The sequence below is a fragment of the Parasteatoda tepidariorum genome, chromosome 6 (assembly GCF_043381705.1).
Source record: "Parasteatoda tepidariorum isolate YZ-2023 chromosome 6, CAS_Ptep_4.0, whole genome shotgun sequence".
NCBI classification, from domain to species: Eukaryota; Metazoa; Arthropoda; class Arachnida; order Araneae; family Theridiidae; genus Parasteatoda; species Parasteatoda tepidariorum.
This window is the reverse complement of record NC_092209.1, coordinates 64527618-64548075: the sequence shown is the minus strand read 5'-3', so window position 1 is coordinate 64548075 and position 20458 is coordinate 64527618. Positions and strand designations below refer to the sequence as shown.

Below are 20458 nucleotides of genomic sequence, written 5' to 3'. Positions count from 1 at the left end.
AATTTGATTTTCTAATAATAATAAGATTAATAGTAGTTAAATGAGAATAATTTGCCAATTATTTTTAAAAATGACTTTAAAATTACAATTGCATTATCGTTAGACATGTGTTAAGTCTTACAATGTTGGATAAAAATAAATACCATATTTTAATTTCGTTAACATTATTCAATATTTTTAAATTTAAAAATATGAATAAATAAACCCTATGAAAACTTAAGCTTTTTAAGGGTTTATATATATATATATANTAGTAAGCAACCATATTTGCTTAAACAATGGATTAAATGTTAACATAGTTTTTTAAAGTGGTAGAATTTAATTAGTTTCAAAACGGTGTAACAATCTTTAAAAAAAATTAATTAAAATTAAAAAAAGATTGTGAAAAATATTTGTATTTGAATTGTAATTGAAAGAAGAAAATTAAATACGTAATAAAAAAATAAAATCTTGAACTCAAGGTTTTACTTTAACATAAAAAGTTTTAAAAATTAGCAAATCAATTTTAAAAAAATTAACAAACTTTATTTGATCTATAGAGAAAATATAAATTTATTTTTAATGTAGTTACTTTATATGAATTACTTTCATATGACTACATAGTAAAATTTTATAAATTTAAATACTCTGGTTATTATTAGTTCTCTAAATAATCAAATCAAAATAATAAACAATTCAAGATATAATTAGAAAAAGTGCATGTTAAATAAAATGATAAAACTATTTTGAAAATAAATAAAGTCGTTTTAGAGTTAAAAAAAATATTTTTTAAGTTTTTCTTAGAAAGAGAAAAAGCATAATATAAGATGAAGAGTGAGTTTCTTCTGATATCTTTTGAAAGCCAGTTGGCCCCCGCAGATTGCAATCCCCCTTCTGTGACAGTGATTAGTTTCGGGTTACTTAACACACGCACCCCCACAAAAAATGTAGGGGAGACAGTGGAACGAGTTTTGGAGGTGCAATATATTTCGTCCCTTTTCAAACCTATCCTTACTGAAGGTTAGAATTGAAATGGAAAGGCCTCCTTAGGTATTCTTTGGCCAAGGATGAAGCAATAAGAGAGATCATTGCGGTTGCAGAGCAGAATCCTCTGCCCATGGCAACATATCGAATTCTTTCACCATTGGCAAGTAAAGTACATTAGTTTCCATCATAGTACGTAGTAGTACATTACTTATGTACTCAAAGGAGTACATTGGTTTCGATCTTGATTTTCAAACAGATAAAAACTTTTTAAGTTAGACTACTACAAGGAATTCGATACTCGAAACTGCCTTAAACATACTAAAGTAAAGCGTCTCGGAAATTTTCGAAAATATTTTGGCAATTAATTGCGCAAAATATTATGGAAGGGATACTTTGTGATACATTTGCATACAACTGAACAGCGGAGAAGTGGGAAAAGATGAGGGTCAAACATGGAACCAGTCTTCTCTTCAGGTGGCGTATTCGAATGTGGCGAAAACACATGTAAAATGACAGGCAACAAAACATAAAAGTGCACTTAAAATAACAGGCTTATAATCTTAGTTTTTATTACTATTTATTGATTAATGATGATAGAAACATAAGGTTCTATAAAAAAAATCAAATCCAAAATATGATTACTAAATAAACAAACAGTGTTTCGCAGGTGATTGATTTATCTTTTCCATTCATTTATACCTTAAGGTTCCATTCATTTATAAAGCGGTTTCGTTTCTTTAAGTTTATTTTTAAGTTCATTTTTCAAATTCAAATTTTATGACATTAATTGTTTTAATATAAAATTTTCAATTCATTGCTGGGAAAAAATATACTTTAAAATGTTCGTCCATTCGCACTATATTTTATTATATCTTGCACTAAAAATTTTTATTTGCAATTAAATTCATAATGATAATTAAAAGATTCAATTATTAAACTTTTAACAGTATAAATTGAATAATTTCTGCTGAGAGATAATTAATTCAGCTTGATTTTGAACTATATATATAGATAATTATAATTAAGCTTAATTAGAAATAGAACACAGATTTTTCTTATTTGTTGTATGATTTTTCTTTATTTTACTCCAGTTTTATTGTTGGTTAGGAATAATAAACTATGTAAATAATTAAAAAAGTTTAGATGGACAACTGTTTACAGATGATGGTGATGCCGTCAAAAACTTAGTAAAATTGGCCGTAAAACTTCTGTGTTACTACTTTCAATTTATTTTTACGCCTAAGGTTGAAAACGAGTGGCATTCAATGTTATTATACTTATAGTGTCTACAATATAACACGTTCTTTCAATTTAACTTTCAGCGAAGCAAGAACCAAATGAATTCAGAAAATTGCCAAGCAATGCTATGATGCTACCCCAAAAAAATAATAACAACAACATCAAAAAAAAAAAAAAACCATAACAGATATTTTACACAAATATAGCCAAATAAAGGGGTGAATCTCCTTGAGGAAAATACTGGTCAAGTTTAAACCAAGCAATGACACACACATTATTCCGATTTAGCCTATTATTCTTAATAATAAACGAGCCTGATTTATCATTAGGATCATTTCTGGGGGCCCCTAAATGTTACAAATAATTTCTTTTTTTGCTTTTTTTTTCATATAATTTATTTATTTTTGCAATTTTGTTTATTTATTTATTGAAGAATTGTTTATTGGAATTATGAGCAAACAAATATTGAGAGAGATGTAAGCTCAAATTTACTAAAATATCGTAATTTACCAATATAATAAAAAATTTAAAAACACTTCTTTTTCAAACTACAGGCAAATTTTGCTTAAAGTAATAACTAAATGAGTAAACAAGGACTATTAATAATAGCCAAGTAATTAAGAAACTGTAATTCATGTACTAATGTCTTCTATTTTAGAAAAAGAAAAGACAAAATTAAGAAAAAAGAACTTTTCTTAGATGCTAAAAAAATAAATGAATATTTTAATAATAAAAAAAACGTACAGAATGAGGCAAAATCTGACAATTGAAAAATTTTAAAATTCATTCTGTTAATAGAAAATAATTTATTTATCTTTGAATCCCAAATTCTGAAAATAGAATGTGTGTAAATGTAAAGTAAACTTCTGTATGCTCTGTATATGTACTCATATTTAGAACTTCTTGCAAGTGTAAGTTTGATTGAATAATACGTTTACTTAGAAAAGAATAAAATGCCATAAAGAGAAATAAGACATGTTACTAAGTAGCAGAAGTATTCACCAACTGAAATTGACACACGTGGTTAAAGAAAATGCGGGAAGGAAGGATTGTAAATAATAATGAATACTGAAAAAATTATGAGAAGCTAGTAGAAGCGAAAGCTATGAAGATCAGTGAAATCGTACTGACATCGGCGAAATTAGTGATTGAGTTAGCCCTTAAGTTAGTCCTAGTGAGTTGCCCTCCCCCGGGTTTAATTCAACTGATACGGGATCCAGACAATTATATAAACTAGATGTTTAGTTTTTCGATTTAATGCTTCATGTTTCAACCCTATGTTTTCGGAGAGAGGGGTTGATAGGAAGTGTACTGTAGTATTCAGAATTCTAGCACTGCCTGTCTTTCTAACCTTGATTCGTGGCAGTAACAATAAAACAGAAATAGCTAACATTCATATCTAATATTAAACAAAGTTGATTCATAATTTCACTCAGTCGAGTAAATATTCGGTAATCCGGTAAAAAATTATGTTGTTTAGATAATCAGAGCAATTCAATTATTTTAAAGTAACTCTTTTTAGTTGCAGTCTCGTTAATAGAGATTTGTGAAATTAAACCTAACATAGCTATTTCAATCGATATGTGAGGAAGGAATATGATAAGTTTTTCACTTCAATCGTTCAAATTCCAGTGTTAGGAGCCACAGTTCTTCAGATTTCATTAGACTAGAAAATTGTGGATTTTAACAGCCGAAGAATGGCGCGCATTTTTAATCATTAGTCAATCACAATTGTCAGGAAAAGTTTTTAATTTAAAAAAAAAAGGTTTGAATTTAAAAAGATTTTATGCTTTTGAGAAAATTTATGCTGTTGAAGTAACCACACTAGAGAAATTGTAAACACTGCATACAAGAATTTTTTTTGTTGCTTTTTTTACATTTTTTAACAGTACAATCTGTATCAGAAAAGTAACGTGTGAAAATAGTATTAATAAACGGGTGATAAAATTATGACACGTTTAGCTTTGAACTGTTTGATTAGTTTTAAAAAATTGCGTTTTTACTCTTTGCAGAACGGAGCATAAATATTACGCTTTCTGGTCCATTTTGGCCCAACCTCTTGCTGTAGCTTCTCACATAGCTGTAAACTTCATGCGTGATCGATAAAGAAGTTGTTATACTTAAAATATAGCTTTATTTTTATTGCTAAGTGAGTTTATAACAATATTACAGCAGTAAATTTAATTTATGACTTGAATTAATTTTAAATTTAATTTATAACTTTAATTAGTGAAAATTTTGATACAAATAAGCTTTTTAAAAATTTAGTTTAATATAAAGTTTAGTTTTATTTAAAGTTTAATCTCGTTGCGCAATTGTTGCCAGCTTTCCAATTATTCCTCCCACCGTTGAAATAAAACATTGTTAATATACTTTCCCCAGTGTATCAAGTGCAACGTGCTTGATACAATGGGACAATGTGATCTCGCAATTACAGAGGGAAAACATAGTAGTGATAAATGATGACTGGGTCAAAGTAGCCCCAAACAAGGTTTACTCTCACTGAACATTTTAAAGCTTTCCGTTTTAATAACGATTTTTAAAAATTTGTATAAATGTATTACTTATTTACTGATAACACTCATAGAAATAAAACTCTCACTTTTGGCGATTCAGCAATCTTTGAGATATATTTATCTCATTTTCATAATAATTTCGTCACGAAATCACATGATTTGTGATAAACGCGTATTCCCACATATATGACGAAAATGTTTACTCAATTCGAAATCTCATCGTAATGCATCGTGGGAGATTAATTATAATGACGAAACTATAATGAATACGAGATGAATTAAAATAAAGTAACGAAGAAAGTCATCTGGACTGGCTGGTGGTCAAGAAGTCCTCATGCCAGAAAGATCCCAGGATTGAATCCCACATTGAGCATGTGTGTAATTCGTGTCTCTGTTTTATCTGACCTTCTTGTGGTGTTAGGGTGACATTGATCTACCTAGGTGGTGTCCACAATAGGGTGATTATTGAATAATTTTTTTTCTTTTCAGTAAAAAATAGATTGAGGAAATATTTCTTTGATTTCGATGGAGTTTGTTTCCTCGAAGAAGTGACAATCGAAGAAAAATTAGCTCGAAGAATACACCAAATAAAAAAAACGGTTTCGTCAAAATCGCAGAGAGTTTCGTGATATTTGAGTATCCATTTTTTATAGTGAACATACACTTGTGGCAAATAATAATCCGAAAATCCTTTCACTAATATTTCCAATTTTACTGGTACCTAAATTTTCTTTAAAAAAAACTTGTTTAATAATATAAAAAAAGCGCTTAAAATGAAATAAAATAAAAAATTGATAGTTTCAAAAATTCCCTAAAAAAATCAGATGCACAAAAGAACATGATATAAATAAATATTGTTTAAAATAGCTATCTGTTTTTAAAACAAATTTGAAAACCGTTTGATACATTTTCATAAAAATTGCAATGTATTGGTAATATTTAACTTTGCACTATGTATAAAATATCATGGTCCTGTACGATTCTCTTTTGATATAAGATATACCAAATTGAATAGCTGTAAGTTCACCGGAAGGAGTTTCTACTGTAATACTAAATGTTTTCTAGTATTATAGTCTAAGAAACTGTGATTTTTAAATTTATAAAAAATGAATAAAAACTGTTTTCAAATTTTATACAACATATTGTCTGTTATTTTAAAATAATTTGTGTCAATCTCTAAGCATTTTGATATGTTTATGTCATTCTTTATCATTGAAAAAATTTAACAATATTTTCAATAAAAAAAAGAATGTAGAACGTTTCCAAACGATGCAGTAGAGGAATAACTTTTCAGAAATTTAAAAACTAGATTGCGAATGTTTTTTCTTATCACAGACAGAACTAAAGCTTTTCTTTATGATGTCATTTTCTGCCGTTTACACGTTTGAGGCCACTGGCTAACAACGGACAAAACCTAACAATCATGAATATCTGTTACAAACTTATAACAGTTATTCATGGGGGGGGGGGAAAACAGCTTATTATTCACTTAAAATCCTTTCAAGTGACGACTGAGCTTTCGAGAAAAAGCCATAAAGTGAAAAAAAAAGAACAATTTTTTTTAAGAAAACGATTTGAAAAATCTTGGTTTTGAAAATCCTTTTGTATTTCTAAATTTCGCATTCTTTGTCGTTGTATAAAATAAAACTTAAGACATTCTTCAGGGTAAAATTACTTTACCCTTCCAGAGTGAAATATGTGAAAACTAATTTTCTCATATTTCATATGAAAGATATTCAAGCAAAGTTTTAACTTTTATATTCGAGAAACAGCTTCAAAACAACAAAACGGAAAAAAAAGAAGAAGAAAAAACTGTTTTTATCAGAAGTTAAGGATTTCGAAGTATATTGAAGTTCAGAAACGTGATATTGACGTAACTAAGCCAAGGTTCTGAGAATTAGAATTTAAGTCATTGTTTCTGTCATCTAACTCACTAACTAACAACAAGCTCCATTCATCCTTTTAAAGATTAAAGTTCGAACCAAAAGGTTAAAAGGCCAAATTTACACTTTAATGAGAATGACTTCTTTGGGTGTGTGATATGAAACTGTGTTTGTATTCTAGAGTACTTGTAAACAAACGTTGATAGCGATGATAAGATGAAAGGAATAAACAAAATCGTGGAGTTTCATATGAATGCTACCGAAGAAAACAGGAGTATGTGAATGAAGGGTAAAATAACTCAGAAACGGTGAAATTTAAAATTAATTTAACTCTTACTTTAGAATTTTGGAGGGATTATTCTCAGTATTTCATTTTTAAATTTTTTTATAACTATCAGTATATTTGATATGGTCATATATAAGATCATATTGATTTTTAAAAATTCTAATAACTATTTAGAAAGTTTTGAATGAAACACAATGTTTCATATAATTCGGTTACATTTCGAGAAGAGGTGAAGTGGTTATGGCTAATCATATGAATTAAATCAGATTTAATAGAATACCTGTAAACGATATGCGTTGTACCTGATTGGTTTCTGAATGCCACGATTTACTTACGATGACGTCACTTGCCGGTATCCAATTACCGTTTCAGGTAGGGACTATTTGTCCCCTACACTTAACCTTTGGCGTAGATTTGCATCGAAAATTAGTTACAGTGTATGCTAGTTACAGTATTAAAGCTAGTGTGTATTTGCCTTGCGTATAATAATAATATAGATTTGCGTATAATGTTAGTATTATATTATATGATAGCTAAAAAGTTATATAAAACCAATAATATTAAATAAAAAATATATTAAAATAATTTATTTTGCAAAATGATTTATTTTTCATGCTAATTACTTCCTTCTTGAGTAAAGTTTCATAATAGTGCCTAAAAATTTGCTCCTGAATCATAAAGTTTTACAAAAATGTCAGCCAGAATTAAAGGCTTAGTTTGGTGAAAATGTAGATTTTCATATAACTCTATACAATGGACACTTAAAATAATAATTAAAACAAATTGCCTAGTGAAATGTTTGATTTTTTGTGTTGAATACTTTCTAATTGTGTCAAATTTTAAGAAAATTACCATGGAGTTTTCTCCCGAGTTGTAACATTTTCTAAAAATGGCTTGCAAAATTGCAAAAAAAAAAAAAAAAGTAAATTTTTATAAATGTCGACTTACGTGCAGTGCTACTAAAGAAATTTTTAAAATTTTTAAAAATAATTGAAGCGAAGCAATTAATTTTTTCATTCAAAATACTTTCTTTTCGTGTCTAACTTTAAAATTGTGAGCTGCAATTTGCTCCTTTGTCGTAACGTTTTATTAAATTGGAAAGGGGGGATGAATGCTTAGTTTGATGGAAATGTAGCTTTTCATTTAACTCTAAAATAAACAATCAAAATATTCATCAAAAAAATTTCCAAATGGTAACATTTTTAATTCTACTTAAGTCCAATTTTAGCATGATATTTTATTCTCTGTTTTTCTGTCGTAAATTTTTGTAAAGACGAATGTCAAACATGAAAATATATACCTTTTATAAATTTCGTGAACAATGCTACCATAGACAATTAGAAAAATCATTAAAATTATTTACTCCACAAAACAATTTAGCTTTTATGCTAAATGCTTTTTTCTTGAGTCAAACTTTAAAATGATGACTTAAAATTTTCACCTTAGTCATAACATTTTATGAAATTGGCAGACAAATATAAGTGATTAATTTTGTGGAAATGAGCGCTTCATAAAACTCTACATTAGACCCTTAAAATATTCATGAAAAAATTTCGCCATAATTTTTTGTTTTAAATATTTTCGACTTGTGCCAAATTTTAAAATAATATCTCACTCATTGCTCTGAAGTCGTAACTTTTTTCCTAAAACAGCTCTGTAATATAAAAATTAACATTTTATAAATGTCGCCTAGCGTATATTACTTCTATAGACAGTTAAAAAATTTAATGAAATAATTTGCGCAGCAAAAGAGTTTAATTATGCTATTTACTACTTTCTTGGGTCAAAATTTAAAATGATGCCTTAAAATTTTCTACGTCGTAACATTTTACAAAATTGGACGTATATGTAAGGCCATAATATACATATATATGGCGCCTTACATATACTTCTACAATCGACACACTTAAGCAATTTTTGCAAAAATTTCCTTGGTGGAACATTTTTTTATTAAATATCTTTTCTTTGGTGTCAAATTTTAAAATAATATCTTACGTTTTGCTCCTTAGTCGTAAGATTTTTCTAAAAATGACTCGAAAATAAAAATGGAAAAAAAATCGCCTTTTTATGAATATCGCTTTGCGTATTATGCTACTAAATTAAAAAATACTTTTTTACAGCAATTATTAAATTAATAATAATTAAAAACTAATTAAAAAATTTATAAAACAATTTGCATTACAAAATATTTTATTTTTTTATACTAAATGTTTTATTATTACATCTTCTTAAAATGGTACCTTTAAATTTGTTCATTGTTCGTAAAGTGCTTGTAAAATTTTTTTGTCAATTAAGAAGTGTTTAATTGAGTCCTACGCACACCCGAAAGATACAATGAATACTTAAAAAATTCAGTAAAAAAATTAGCTGTTTAGAATATTTAATATTCTATGTTAAATATTTCCTACTCGTTTTAAATGTTAAAATAGTTCATTGCACGTTGAAACAACTTTTTTTCTCCAAAAATTCATTCAAATATAAATTTATAAATGTGGCATAACGCATAGAGCAACAATGGCCTTTATAAAATTAATTTAAAAATTGAACTTCTGAAAATATAACTTTTGTGAAATAAGAATTATTAGCTTAATCAAAATATTAAAGATTTTCATGATATTTTTTCGCTTAAGATATGATCAAGAAATCTTCCATCAAAATTTTGCAAGGAAAAACCAAATGAATAAATAAATAAAAAATGAGGAACTAAAACCAAAAATTATTCCTAAAATCCAAAGGAGCACTCTAACCAGCGACGTTCTTTTTAAAATCAAAAATTCATAATTTAAAATTCAGCGTAATTTTAGAAACATGCCATCCTAGGCCAGGGATGGCGAACCAATGGCACGCGACACAATATTTTGGGCACTCCACCGATCACAATTATTATTATTCAAATGTTATTACGCTATGGTCCCGCAGTGGACTGATCGTTAAGACACGGTTCCCAGCAGATCACCGAAGTCAAGCATCACTGGCTACGGTCAGTGTGCGGGTGGGTGACCACTTGGATCAGTCTGCGTAAGGACCGAGGGTGTGCGGTATTGGTCCTCGTTAAACTGTGCTACCGTAAAGTGCTCGACTTCGCGCGCAGGTCGTCGGGCTACCGAAGCGGGGGTGCCATGCCTTCCGCAGAGAATCAAAATTGTGATAGCATGTCTTCGGATCATCCTCCGGGATGTTTCCCAGACCGTCGCCAATAGCCCATTGTGCAGCTCTAGTGCGACGTAAAGTAACAACAACAACAATATTACGCTATGAAACAATTAAATTAAAATTCACAAAAAACAAACAAAATATTAAACAATTACTGATAAAAAAATTAAAAATTAATACTAAAAAACAATTAATAACCGTAAAAAACAAGCTAACAATAAATAACTAGCAAAAAAAATCAACAGTCCTGCTTAAACTAACATCTTAGAACCTAATATAAGTTATTGGTCATCTAATCTGCAGCAACAAAAGTCACATTGATGTTACTTTAAGTTGAATTACTTGTATAAATGAGATATTGCAAAATGTATTTTTTTTTCAATGTAAATAAAAAGTTTTGAGTTGATAGTTTTTAGTATTATTTTCCCAATAATCACGAAGTCAAAATTATTTGACGGCACGTCTATGACCTCATTAAGCAGTTTTTTTAGAGAAAATGGCATGTTGGTGTATAAAGGTTCGCCATCCCTGTCCTAGGCCATTCATAATCGGCAAATACTTCCTGGTTAGAATAAAATGATGGAAGGGGGGTGGTCGGAGAGGATATTGGGTTATTTCCCTCAATATCTCATGTTTAGTAAGTGATGTGGTCTCTATGGGGGACCTATGGTACGTCTGCCAAACAGAGACAGGAAATTCTACACAATAAATCACTCAAAAATGTACGGTATCTAAAGATAACGGGACCCTACACCAATGCAGTTAGCACCCTTTCTTCCCCTCGATTTAAATTTTCATCTGAAAATAGTAGATAGTATTATTTTTATCAGTTCGCAAACTTAGATTATAGGATAACGTACTGAGATATTAGAAAAGTGTATTATTTTTTGAAGTTAAATCGAGAAATTTTAATTAGGAGTTGAAAAAATAGAGTACGTATAATAATTTTTACAATGGATTGGAAATAATATTAAATCTTATCAGAACATACATTCTTATTGAAAAATTCGATTCAATTCAAATGTTGCTGGCATTTTACAGTGGGATCTAATGACTGAAAGTCTTTCGTAATTTTTAATTGCCAGATACTTTTTAAGCTTATTAGATCCAAATGAGCCTAAACGCTTTAGGCTAATTAGGGAATGTGAAAAAAATCTTCTATCAAGCAGAAATTTGCTAACAAAAGAGCTATTTACAATTGGCTTTTTATTTCTACAGGGTTAAAGGAAAGTGACAGAAAGAATTCTGACTAATTGAGGAATGAATGGTATATTTGTTAACTATTAGCCTTAAGATATGTGGACTCACTGCAAAAAGCTTAAAATGTGTCGAGCAGATTAGTAAATAATGGAGGCTTTTTGAATTGCCTGAACAATTGCAAAATGAAAAGAGCCGGATAATTCACTTAGCGCTTCCACTAATTTTTTCAATTAATCTAGCTAAAATAATTTAAAGTTTTTTTTATTTAATATTATATGTTGTATTGTTCGGTGACTTTACGTTACGTAAGTAAGCAAAGCTCGTTGTTTGTAATTCATACCATTGGAATAAAGATAAAATGTTTTTAGTATCACTTGGCATGATACTATTTTACGCGGCTGATTCATGATAGTAAAAATTTACCACTATTAAGTGACTTTCTCAGGTACATATCCCTTTCGAGGGGCAGTAAAGTACTCAATTCCAAAGTATCGGTATTAAAACTGCTTAGTATTAGTGCAGTTTTAAAAATCACCAAATATATCAATGTAATATTGTATACCTGTAATATTGTATACCTATATAGGTATATTTGGTACTTATTACATAAACTTTAACATTTGAGTTTATACATATTTGTCAGTGGCAGTCAATTCTAATTCACTGAAATATTAATACACTATCTTAGCTACCACTGGAAAAAATATTTTCTGAAACTGCGAAAAACCCGTTGTAGAATTTCAAAACCAAATCGCCAATTACCATAATACCAGTAGTACATATTACCTTCAGTGATACATATAAATTACGCGTCATGTGTGAGTGGCGATTTTTTACAATTTTCTTAAGCGAATTTTCCATTAACCTTTCCCTTATGAGCTATTTTTAACTCATAGCTTATTTTATTTTATTTCAATTAATACACATTATCAATATTAATTGAGCTTTAGTGTCAATAATATGCAGATTTTTTACTGTTTCCCAAATCACGAGGAAAAATTTTTTATTCTTATTTTTGCTTCAATTTCTCTTACTTATTATTATTTTTCTTATTTTATATTAGTTTATAAGTTACTTTTTTTATTTCAATTAATATATTATACTAGTGGGCTGTGCCCCCTGCTCGCTAACGCTCGNATATGTGGAATAATGTTTTTTATTAAATATCTTTTGTGTTTAATTTTGAAATAATATCTTACCTTTTGATTAAGATTTTTCTACAAGTGAGTAGAAAATAAATAAGGAAAAAAAATCACTTTTTTATGAATGTCGCTTTCCGTATTATGCTACTAAATTAAGAAACAAATTTTATTAAAACAATTATTAACTTAATAATAATTAAAAAACTAATTAAAAAATTTATTAAAACAATTTTCAGTACAAAACATGTTATTTTTTTATTCTAAATGTTTTATTGTTGTATCATCCTTAAAATGGTACCTTTAAATTTGCTCTTTAGTCGTAAAGTTTCTATAAAAATTTCTGTCAATTATAAGTGTTTAATTGAGTCCTACTTATCCAACGCATACCCGTAAGATACAATGAATACTTAAAAAATTTTGTAAAAAAATTAACTTTTTGGAAGATTTAATATTCTATGTTAATTATTTCCTACTCGTTTCAAATTTTAAAATAGTTTATTGCACTTTGTACTTGTATTGTAATAGCTTTTTACTAAAAATTCATTCAAATATAAATTTATAAATGTGGCATTACGTATAGAGCTATAATGGCCATTATAAAATTATTTTAAAAATTGAACTTCTGGAAATATAACTTTTGTGAAATATGAATTATTAGCTTAATCAAAATATTAAGGATTTTTTAAATATCTTTTCGCTTAAGTAAATGAGTAAGAAATCTTCCACCAAAATTTTTCTAGGAAGAACCAAATGAGAAAATAAATAAAAAATGAAGAAATAAAACCAAAAATTATTCCTAAAATCCAAAGAAGCAGTCGAATTATGAATTTTTTGAATCAAAAATTCACAATTTAAAGTGCAGCGTAATTTTAGAAACATGCCATCCTAGGCCATTCATAATCAGCAAATACTTCCTGGTTAGAATAAAATGATGGAAGGGGGGAGGTCAAATAGGATATTGGGTTATTTCCCTCAATATCTCACGTTTAGTAAGTGATGTGGTCTCTATGGGGGAGCTATGGTACGTCTGCCAAACAGAGACAGGAAATTCTACACAATAAATCACTCAAAAATGTAGGGTATCTAAAGATAACGGGGCCCTGCACCAATGCAGTTAGCACCCTTTCTTCCCCTCGATTTTAAATTTTCATCGGAAAATAGTAGATAGTATTATTTTAATCAGTTCGCAATCCTAGATTATAAGATATCGTGCTTAGATATTAGAAACGTGTATTATGACGTAGAAAATTTTGAGGCTTCATTTTAAATTTTGACCAAAGAAAGTAGTAAATAGCATAATTAAATTCTTTTGCTTCGCAAATTATTTCATTACATTTTTTAACTGTCTATGGTAGTATTATACGCTAGGCGACATTTATAAAATGTTAATTTTTATATTACAGAGCTGTTTTAAGAAAAAAGTTACGACTCAAGAGCGATGAGTGAGATATTATTTTAAAATTTGGCACAAGTAGGAAATATTCAACACAAAAAATTATGGGGAACTTTTTTCATGAGTATTTATTGAAGCTGAATCAAGAAGATTTAATTGGGAGTTAAAATATAGTACGTATAATAATTTTTACAATGGATTGGAAATAATATTAAATATTATTGTTGGAACATACATTCTCATTGAAAAATTCGGTTCAATGCCAATGTTTCTGGCATTATGTAGTAGGCCATGCTAACTGAAAGTCTTCAGTATTTTATATTTTCTAGATACTTTTTAAGCTTAGTAAATCCAAATGAGCCAAAACGCTTCAGGCTAATTAGGGTATGAGCAAAAAATGTTCTATCTGCTGAAATTTGATTGCAAAAGAGCTATTTAAAATTAGCTATAGGATTATAGAAAACTGACTGAAATAATTCTGGTTAATTGAGAAATGAATGTTATATTTTATAACCAGCCTTAAGATATGTGGACTCACTGCAAAATGCCTGAAATGTGTTCAGCATATTAGAAAATAATGGAGACTTTTTATATTGCCTGAACCATTGCAAAATGATAGCTGTTTGCAAAGAGCTGGATTATTCAGTTAGCTAAACCATATACATAATACATGCAATACTGCTTATCAATTTTAATACACCAAGCCTTTTTTTCAGTTTTGCCAAGAAATACACAAAGTAGAATATATACGACGAACTTAACATCCATATAAATACGATATATTTTTATATTACGATATGTAATATTCCGTTGCTATACACGAAGAAAAAAATTCTTGTAAAATTATCGTACTGTATTGTAATGACGTTTCTGGTAAAATAATAACAATAATAATTTTGGTAATGAAAACAAAATATAGCCTAAATGTAGTTAAACCCTAAACGCCTAAAAGTAAAGGTTAGCCATACAGCCTAAGAGTATTCAAAACATTCATTTGATAACTTTTCTGTTCATAGGGTAATGGTTTACCCGGAATTCTGGTTTTCAAAATTACAGATCTCTACACATTTAATAAAAAATACAAAACTGAAAAGTAAGTTTTACCGAATATGATATGCTCTAAGGTATCATTATAAAATTACCAAATGTATCAAATTTTATGCCGTATTATAAAACCATATTTCTGCACTTAATTTTACCTAAATCATTAAAAAGCGCTTCCGGTAGAAATTACTGACCTTTTTGGAGTTCACATAGAACCAGAAGCAAATTCTGGTTCTATGTGAACTCCAAATTTCCATGTGAACTTCAAATTTAGAAATACTTTTTTTTAGTGCAGAATAATATTTTTTGCAATGTTTTAAAGAAAAAAAATTGCGTTTTAAGCTTTAATTAATTAATTTATTTGTATTTCACATATATTTTAGTTAATACTGTTTCATGAATATTTACTTTCGTCGAATATTATAAAAAATTATATCTTTTTTTGTTATTTTAAATTGTGTTTCAATTTGTTACATATATTTCCATTATTTTTTTTTAATAAAACAAGAGTTTTCATTTCGAATTTTTTCCTAGTAATTTTCCATATGTTTTCACAACATTTTATGTTAATATACAAACTATTTATTAGAAAATTGTGACCATGGGCATTAAAGGCTTAAAAAATATACTGAGTTGATTCTTTTACAATTAGGCTGCGGAATTTACAAATCTCTGTATATTGTCGTCGTTCTGCATTCTCATTAGACAGAAAGATCACATGATTAGATCACTAATATTCAAATAAGATCTAAATGTCTTTGGCAGTCATTATTATAAAATTAATAAAAGTTGCAATGGTATTTATCTGTTATCCTTTCTTAGTATTTTTGTCTTTTGTCTGTCATTTCTATTTTTTTTTTTTTTTTTTTTTTTTTTTTTNTTTTTTTTGGTAATTAGTCTAAAATAAATGCTTAAAACTGAAAATGTTTTATTACATTACATTCTAATTGAGTGAAATTATCTTATTACGGTACATTTTATTATAAGAATACTTAATTACCGTTTACAATAACGGTAAGTAAGTTATGTTTGCTCTTATAATAAATTAACTGAATACCCCATCCCTTTTTCGCATGGAGGGGGGATTAAAAATAAAAATTAAAAAATGAATAAATCAGTACTGAGAAACACAACGCAATCACGCTCTAAACTGAAAGGCATATACCGACACAATTAAAGAGGTTGACAGAAGAACCAGTTGAATAACGGTTTTAGGAGAATTAATGAATTAGAAAAAATAACATAAAGTGGTTGCGTCAATATGGGTATGTTTAATGTAACAGAACTGCTTTTGCTTTCATTTTTATCTTAACTTTACTAATCCATATTAGTTTTTAGTATGCTTGCATGATTTTATATTTCAAATTAGACAGTGGTAAATAAAATAAAGCAAAGAATTATTAGTCCCACCTCCTAATAAATTGGTAATGAAATAATTCGGATACAACTTTTTTTTTGTACTAAAAATGTCACTTACCTAACTCTTCTACTAAGTTTTTCAATTAATATAGCTGAAGTAATTTTCATTTTTCTTATTTAATATTACATGTTATATTGTTCGGTGACTTTAAGTTATTGAAGTAATCGAAGCTCGTTGTTTGTAATTCATACCATTGGAATGTAGATAAAATGTATTTAGCATCACTTGGCATGATACGATTTCTCGCGGCCGACTCATGATAGTAAAAATTTATTGCTATAAAGTGATTTTCTCAGGTGCATATCTTTTTCGAGGAACCGTAAATCACTCAATTCCAAAGTATCGGTATTAAAACTACCTAATATTGGTGCAGTTTTAATAATCAGCAAATAAATCAATATAGTATTTTATACCTATATAAGTATATTTGGTACTTATTACATAAACTTAAAAAAATGAGTTTATACATATTTGTCAGTTGCAGCCAACTAAAGCCGATAGATTTTTTTTTAAAAAAATATTTGAATTTCAGAAGTATTTTGGAGCATGACCTTTTCTCTATTTGACATTTAATTTACCGTTAAAATATTTATAAATAGTGGTGGAAGAAAGTTCTTTCAATTCTAATTCATTGAAATATTAATACAAATCCATATTACCAACACTAATTAATCATCATTATCGTCAATGATAGTATGACGATTTCTTACGGTTCTTCTATACAAATAAATACCTTTACTCCATTAATTTTGCTTTCTAGTAGATATTTCTTAATTAATTAAGTATATATTATCTTAATTAATTAAGCATCATTGGCATCAATTTTTTATATTTCTCCTTAACGAATCAGTACCACTTTCGCATTAATTTTGCTTTTGAATACATAAATATTTATTTTTCTGCTTCATTATCGTTGGTTTTAAATAATTAATTTTTTGGAAACATGTTTAAAAGAATTAATATAAATAAAATAAGAGGGCTTGTTATCACACGAAGTATAAATTTGGGGACGTAGACCATGCTTGCTACCACGTAATGTTCATTGAATTTTTCTGACATCGTAAATATAACATAACTAAACATTTAAATACGTGAAATAAACTATTTTTTGATCAAATAGACCTGTAAGTTAGCAATTATCACTGATGATATCTTTAAAATATGCGAAAAATTGAATCGTTAAATTGAAAACATTGGCCGCTTAACCAGTCAGAAAATTCCTTTTCGTTTTTTGCTCATACCGCTCGAACGGTTTGTCGTAAAATATTCTAATGTCGACAGTGACTTTTCTCGTGCTTCGAACTATCTGTACGCCAAGTTTCATAGCTTTAGGTCAGATGGTTTAGGAGTCTATAAAAGACACACACATCCACAGACATTCATTTATATATATATGCAGGTTTTATATATATATGCGTTCAGTCAATGTCTTTAATTAAAATAATGAAAGCAAAATAACTATTTAAAGTTTCAAAACAATATTAGGAATTAACTTTTCCCACTAATACGAAATAATTTATTTGACAAAAAGAATTTAAAGAGATTTTACATTAACCAAAAACTCATTAATGAATAAATATGTTTATAACATTGTGATGGCAACAGAGCAAAATTATGTTTAAATTTTATCAAAATAGAATTGGATACAACATCTGCCGAACAAATTCGATGTCAATACAATAAAAAGATTCGGGGATGTTTTAATGAATAATTTTAAATTTGAATGCAACAATCAGTTAATTATTTAAAAAAAATTAAAATAAACGCGAGTCAATAATTGGAGTTTGCGAGCGAATAGATTAAAAAGCTGGGCCGTTTAATAAAACAGCATTTTTACTTGAAATATAAGATAGAGTTAAAATTGAGATGACAGATAAATATATGGGCGTTACAGTTTTTTGTTATTTCAATAAATTTCTGCTCTATTGGTAATTATTTTTAACCTCTTTAAACTAGTAACTATCAGAAAGCAAAATATATTTAAAAAAGTATTTGATTATAAGAGTACCGGGTTCTTTAAACTTCTCAGGTTATTGACTCAATATCATATACTTAAATTTCAAATTCAATTCGAAAAAGAAAAGAAAAAATTTGATATTATTATGAGGAACAAAAATTTGTTATCATTATATATTTCATGCGAAATATGTCTTAACTTCCGTGATATTAAAATGTTTTTGTTCGTTTATTTCTTACAACAACTATATTAAATAATAAATATATCAAATTCAATTTAAGAGACAATTATTATACTCAAATTGTGTTTTTAGCATAGTCTTTCTATAAAGTGGTATTATGATAGTATTATAAAGACGAAAAGATCTCAAAATAAATTACATATTTCTTATAGACTTGTAAAATTCCAAAATTATGAGTAAAATAATCTAGGTCTCAATTTAAAATCCATTTACAAGTATATTTGTTTTAGAATGGAAAGATATACACATTAGCTGGGTAAATATTTCTCGTTTTATTTTTCTCTTCATCAGGAATGTTATTTAATATTATAGCAAAATTGTTATTGTCAATCACTTACCTATCGATTTCCAAAGATAAAAATAATATTTTGAATTAAAATTCACTTTGTTGAAAATTTTTTTTATCTCATTTCTATTTTTGATAGATTCATAATTTTCTTTCTGGTCTAAGTCATTTGATTGATTTGGTAGACGTCATTTCCAGTTTCCACAAGTGGTTTTTGTCAATACATATTGGTTTATATCAATAACAAAAAATTGATGAAGATAAATATTCAATGTTTGGGTCCTTAACCTCTGCTTCTTAGGTCGAGGAATGAATTGCAAAATTATTTACACTTGCCTTGCCATGCGTATTTTAAATTAAATTAAATTAAATTAAATTAAATTAAATTAAATTAAATTAAATTAAATTTGTACTCTCCCGATACAGGTGGTCGTTGGCGGGAGCTAAATTTTTTCTCAAAATCAAACACGAAGCATAATAATAAATCAACTCTAATTGATGCATGTTATTTTTAATAATCTGTTTATTTAAGGATTCGAGTGCAATTTTCCGTTTTTTTTTTCTTTTCATAACCGTCGTTGAACAGCCGACCCAATTTTTGGGTTTACGACTACTAATGTTCGACTCCATAGCCTTGTGATTTTGAACCCAATCCTGAAGACAAGGGAACTCTTGGATCAAGTACTGGGAGAAACTTGCCGTCGTTGAGGACTTTTTGATGGAACTAACCCACATATGCGTTACAAGGAGAGGAAGACCACGAGAACCTCCCACGGTTAGCCTGACGGCAAAGGAACTCTAACCCATGATCCGTCTACCACTGAGGGTATTTCGCGGTCAGCACTGTGGTCTGTGCAAGCCGGAGGCGGATTCGTATCGACCAGCCCTCGGAGGGATTCGAACCCGATTCACCTTATTGGAATGCGAACGCTCCATCCCCTGAGACATCGCAGCTCATTTTCCGGTTTACCCTACACTGGCTTTTCACAAGCAAAACTTCTTGTCAAAGTTTCTCTCAAATATCGTTTTATCAAAAAATTGACTGTGTATATGGAATATAATTGCAATAATTATTTGATAAGTGTTGTAAGCTCAGCTATCATAGTTTGTAATTGTAAATTATATACTAAAAAAAAAAAAAAAAGGAAAAAAAATGCTTGAAAGTAAATTTAATTAAAGAAATGGAGAATTGAATGCAAAATCTGTCGAACATATTCCATGTCAATACAATAAAAAGTTTCGGGGATGTTTTATTGAATAATTTTAAATTTTAATGCAACAATCAGTTAATTGCTTTAAAAAAATTTAAATAAACGCGAGTTCAATCATTGGAGTTTGCGAGCGAATAGATTAAAAAGCTGGGCCGCTTAATAAAACAGCATTTTTACTTGAAATATAAGACAGAGTCAAAATTGAGATGACAGATAAATATATGGGCGTTACAGTTTTTTGTTATTTCAATAAATTTCTGCTCTATTGGTAATTATTTTTAACCTCTTTAAACTAGTAACTATCAGAAAGCAAAATATATTTAAAAAAGTATTTGATTATAAGAGTACCGGGTTCTTTAAACTTCTCAGGTTATTGACTCAATATCATATACTTAAATTTCAAATTCAATTCGAAAAAGAAAAGAAAAAATTTGATATTATTATGAGGAACAAAAATTTGTTATCATTATATATTTCATGCGAAATATGTCTTAACTTCCGTGATATTAAAATGTTTTTGT

The 20458-nt window shown here is 28.2% G+C and overlaps 1 protein-coding gene across 1 annotated transcript in view; it reads right to left on the bottom strand.

The window, feature by feature from the left end:
• Positions 1-1068, bottom strand: part of LOC122268243 (dysbindin-like) — a 30171-nt gene extending 29103 nt beyond the window's left edge. Inside the window, exon 1 of the mRNA XM_071181814.1 lies at positions 995-1068. Coding sequence (XP_071037915.1) covers positions 995-1068 — 74 coding nt within the window. The remainder of the gene's footprint in view (positions 1-994) is intronic.
• Between the last annotated feature and the right edge of the window lie 19390 nt (positions 1069-20458).